General features: G+C 37.5%; 1 protein-coding gene across 1 annotated transcript; it reads right to left on the reverse strand.

Moving 5' to 3' along the window:
- Positions 1-2,845, reverse strand: LOC135203857 (uncharacterized). Its single transcript, XM_064233811.1, has 3 exons — positions 2,781-2,845; positions 2,031-2,238; positions 1-1,328 (listed from the first exon to the last, which is right to left on the reverse strand). Exons 2-3 carry the CDS (start codon positions 2,184-2,186, stop codon positions 126-128), a joined length of 1,359 nt encoding a protein of 452 aa, XP_064089881.1. The 5' UTR covers positions 2,187-2,238; positions 2,781-2,845; the 3' UTR covers positions 1-125.
- Between the last annotated feature and the right edge of the window lie 1,707 nt (positions 2,846-4,552).

Raw genomic sequence — 4,552 nt, forward strand, 5'->3', positions numbered from 1 at the left:
TTCAGGGGTGGTATTGCAATATTATCCTTTTCCAATTTGTTTATCTGACAACGCGCGTAAACGGTCTTGCATAGTTTCAATGACAATGAAAACATTGATTGTTTTGGTGTTAGAACTGAAATCATTCAGAACAGACACTTCGGCTTGGCCATATTCTTCACTGTGCTTGCAGTCGGTTTCCTTTTCTTAACCGTCGACCCGCCAACTTCGTTATTAAAACTCGATGGTGTACAGGGGACACATTCCGGCTCTTCCGGATTCATTTCCTCGTCTTTTTTGTCGTTACTAGAATGTTCATCGCAGTCAACAACAGGCGTTTTCGACCGAGGCGTGGCTACGTATTTCTCTATCACAAGGGAAACGCCCTCAAGTTTTTCCGCTTCGTCGGGAACCTCTCTTCGTCTGGAACTACTTTCAGACCTCAATTTCCTTCGAATAACATCTCTGAAGTTTCGAATACATTCACTCCATCCCTGGCTATGTTCGCGTTTTAAGAAGCGATATATTATTGCGAAAACTAACGCGCAGTCTAGCCCGAGAAGCAATACAACATACAGACCCTGCAGTTGACAGCTGTTAGGCACTTGAACTGAAGGACACCGAACGCTTTTAGTATTGCTTTCGGTGGTCACTTGCTTATCTGGTTTACTCACTTCGCGGGGTTCTTCACGACACATTGGAATGCTTTTAGCGTTGTCTTTAGTAGTGTGTTTGATAGTTACCTTACCTATGTTGTCTTCTAGAGTTACTGAAACACCTCTTTCAACCAAAAACTGTACAGTGTTTGGTGAAAGAAGGTGACTTCGGCTTATCAAGATGTCCGCGTTATCTTCAAAAGCGATTTCACTCATGTTGTTGAGGGTTAAGCGACTTGACAGCAGCTGAAACGTCGCATTGTCCTTTGCGTTCAACTTCCCGACGAAGCTGACGTTCGTGAACGAGACCTCGAACACAACCGACCCGTTCAGCGGATGCGTCGTGCTGAAGAAATCCACTCGAGACTGCGACACCGAAGCGCGTTTTATTCCCGGCGGCAGAACCAGTCTTTCGACGTTTGAGCGGACGACGTTTAAACCCGTCACTTTGGCAGGGATATTCGTGATGGACGAATTGACAACCGAGAGCTGATATCTCTCGCATTCCTCCGCCCGCCGTTTCTTCTGGTGCAAATCGTCCACTATGACCTCCTTGGTATCGCGAATATTGATCTCCGCCAAACAGCCGCTTTCGGATAGGTAGAAGACGGCAGCGTTTCGAATCTCGATGGATTCGTAGGCGGCGAGGGATGCCGCCCTTTTCGGGCGCGGTGACGTCACGAGGTACACCGGCTGCAAAAGAAAGGGATGTTATTCCGATGAAGCTCTTTGCAACCTTCATTGAAAACTCACTTTGGATTATATGAATTAGGATACAGTAACTGTACTTATTTATTTATTTGTTATTTATTTAATTTTTAAAATTTGAGAGTGGGGTTGGGTGTGTTGCAAGAAGGGCAGAAATTTGTTAAATTCAAGCAAGAAGACAAAATGATATATGTATTTACTTTCAGGCGTGAATAAACACACGAGTATATGTATATATTTATGCACATATATACATATGCAGCCACTGTAGTACCCATCAACAACTACTTTCATATGTCTAAATTTAAATACAAGGGCATCATGACTAACACCGTCAAAATCACTGCAAGTATCCAGGGATTTCTGCATGACTAGATACTGGGAAAAGGCTTCTCCAATTCGCCGCGCTTACCTCGTGAATATTCATCGTTAGCAAAAAAAAAAAAAAAAAAAAAAAAAATGAGGTCAATTCTAATCTGATCCGGTAAGTCCAAACGAAAAGAGTGACTTTGATTCTAGTGCTAAATAAAACACTAGTGGCCGTTAGGCAAAGAAACACTCATGAGACGCATTTAAACTATTTGAAATTTCTTCTATTGCCTACCTCCCACCGCTACCTTCGATACTTACATTGCATGAAATAAGACAACGAATAAGCGGAGAAGCCAGAGAGGACACCAAGCTTACCTGCGTCGTCAGCGAGAAGTCGCAAACTAGCGATGAAGGTCGCTGGTCAGTGCAGTAGGGAGACGTAGGTCGCAGAACGACTTGATCGGTTAGTGCTGACGTCAGCTGCGTGAACCACACCTCCATAAGGAAAGCCAATAATGTTTTTGCCGTCATTTTTTCTTATTTATTGGTGGGATTTGTGATGAGTTTTGTTACTGATGATGGCCTGAAAAGTAAGTAAAAATTAATTGAATGCAATAAGGAAGTTGCTTTGTAAATAGACTGATGAACAGTTATATGGTACTATCGTTTTACTGATGAATTAGTATAAAGGTTGAATTTTTATTGGTGGGATTTGTGACGAGTTTTGTTACTGATGATGGCCTGAAAAGTGAGTAGAAATTAATTGAATGCAATAAGGAAGTTGCATAGTAAATAGCGAGATCAGATGTGTATCTCATTTGGGTCAGGTCTGGCAAAAGAGAGAGAGAGAGAGAGGGAAAAACACTTGATCGCAGTAACAATATAGAGTGCATCTGCCGTAAATGTTATCGATTCGGCCTTATTGCATCTGATCATGCTAATCTCCAGTACAATAACGGCAATAACTCCTTTGCATCGACCATTTCAATTATGCGTTAAAAAATCGAATGTATATCAGTAATGAGAATTATCTGAAGAAGAAAAATAATTGAGCAATGAATCACATGTCTAATTAAAACAGCAAAAATAAAAACTATGAATAAACGAATTATCTTGAATGCTTACCTGTGATGTGAGTCTACGTCTGCAATTCAAACACATCCGTTCGTCGTGAAAGTCGTCCTTCAACTGAATAAATTCCCCTGATAATGGATTATTATCTGGGAGTCCGTTTGAACAGCTGTTTTCTTTTTTAATTTAAACATATTTCACTTTCACTGAGAGAGGAAGAAGTCAAAATGAAAATCATGAGCAGCGAAAATAAGAAAATCATTGTATTAAAAATATATATTAAGAAAATAATCTTCTTTTGTGATATTCAGTGCAACTTTATTTTACAGTTCAAGTATTTGTGCAACATATGTACGATATTGTTTACACGTTTACTTTTCAACTTAAAAACGCAGAATCATTTTAAAAAGCTGGGCAGAAAGAGGGTATAATTTCAGGTAACTAATCATAAATTTATATTGCGATAATAACTTCTTCCAGAAAGTATTTCAAATGAGTTAAACGTTTGTTATCTCTTCTTCAATATAATCGTCATTTCTTTCTGAAGGGCCTTATCAAAAGGAATGGCGGTTAACGGTTAACCTCTATCATAAACTTTATCTTAAGGCAGACAGTATCTCGCTTGTAGAGTTCTATTTTGTTCGTGCATTTTCTAAATATTTTTTTATGAATTAGGAGGGTTACGTAATAAATGTTTACCTTTGAGTGAAACATTTGTCTTGAATATTTATTTAACTTCACTATGATGAATTCCCTATGAGGATACATCATATCAATCATTCGAAATTCTCTTATCTCCTTATCTCTCTCTCACTCTATCCCCAAACGAATGCCTGTTTGCCTTCATTTTAGATAGAGCAAGGGCTATATTGGTCCTCCACTGAAAGAGAAAGAATGTTTATGATTTCAAACTTATGAGAAACTCGCACTTGTAATTCTGGAAAAGTCTTATGAAAGCTGTCTCACAGATACAGGTATCAAATCAATAAGCTAGATTAAATCAGGTATATACAAACGTTCAATTATTTCAATGGCAAGATGTATAAAGTGTAGAGAAGAATAACTATAGTTACCCATAATATAAGTTTTATGTTCGTTTTCTATGATGCATATTAAAGGTACCGTTTTCTTTGGTGTTATCAAACTCTGTATCGGGACACGCATTTTGATGCTATAAAGAAGATTGAAACTAACCTTATGTTAATGAAACAGAGTTACCGAAGCAGCGAAAACACGTGAAATTTTAACGAATGCTTTCCGCTCGAATTTTGCTTCCATAATGTCAGATAAATGCAGAAATTTCATTAAAATAATTCGCATACATTACAAAAACATAAAATAAAATAAAAAATAATAATTTTAAAGTGAAATTTGGTATTTCAAAATTTAAGGGTGTTAATCTCGAAATGAGAAATAGGCTGTTTCAGCAGAAAAGGATAAGTTAATCAAAATTATCTTAGTAGCATATATCACACTGGTCATAAAAGAGTGCTTTTCTCTCCCTTCAGGTCAAGTGAACGTCGAAGTGTAAATAAATAAATAAATGAATAAATAAAAATAAATAAATAAATAGAAATAAATAAATGAATAAAAGAGAATAAAAAAAGCAATGCATTTTCTGAGACCATTAACTAAATTGAACGTTTCTTAAATTTTAAAGTTCATGCTAAAAACCATATGAATTTGCATTACAGTCTTCTTGAGAACAGAATGTAGTGTGAAAGCTGGCCTACAGAATAGCAAGAGTCTTTGCATAACAAAAGAGATGCTCTTGCCAAACAGGGTAAATCTCTTTTCATGAGAGATAGTCGCCCAGTACAGCAAAG

The sequence above is a fragment of the Macrobrachium nipponense genome, chromosome 44, assembly GCF_015104395.2.
Source record: "Macrobrachium nipponense isolate FS-2020 chromosome 44, ASM1510439v2, whole genome shotgun sequence".
Taxonomy (NCBI): Eukaryota; Metazoa; Arthropoda; class Malacostraca; order Decapoda; family Palaemonidae; genus Macrobrachium; species Macrobrachium nipponense.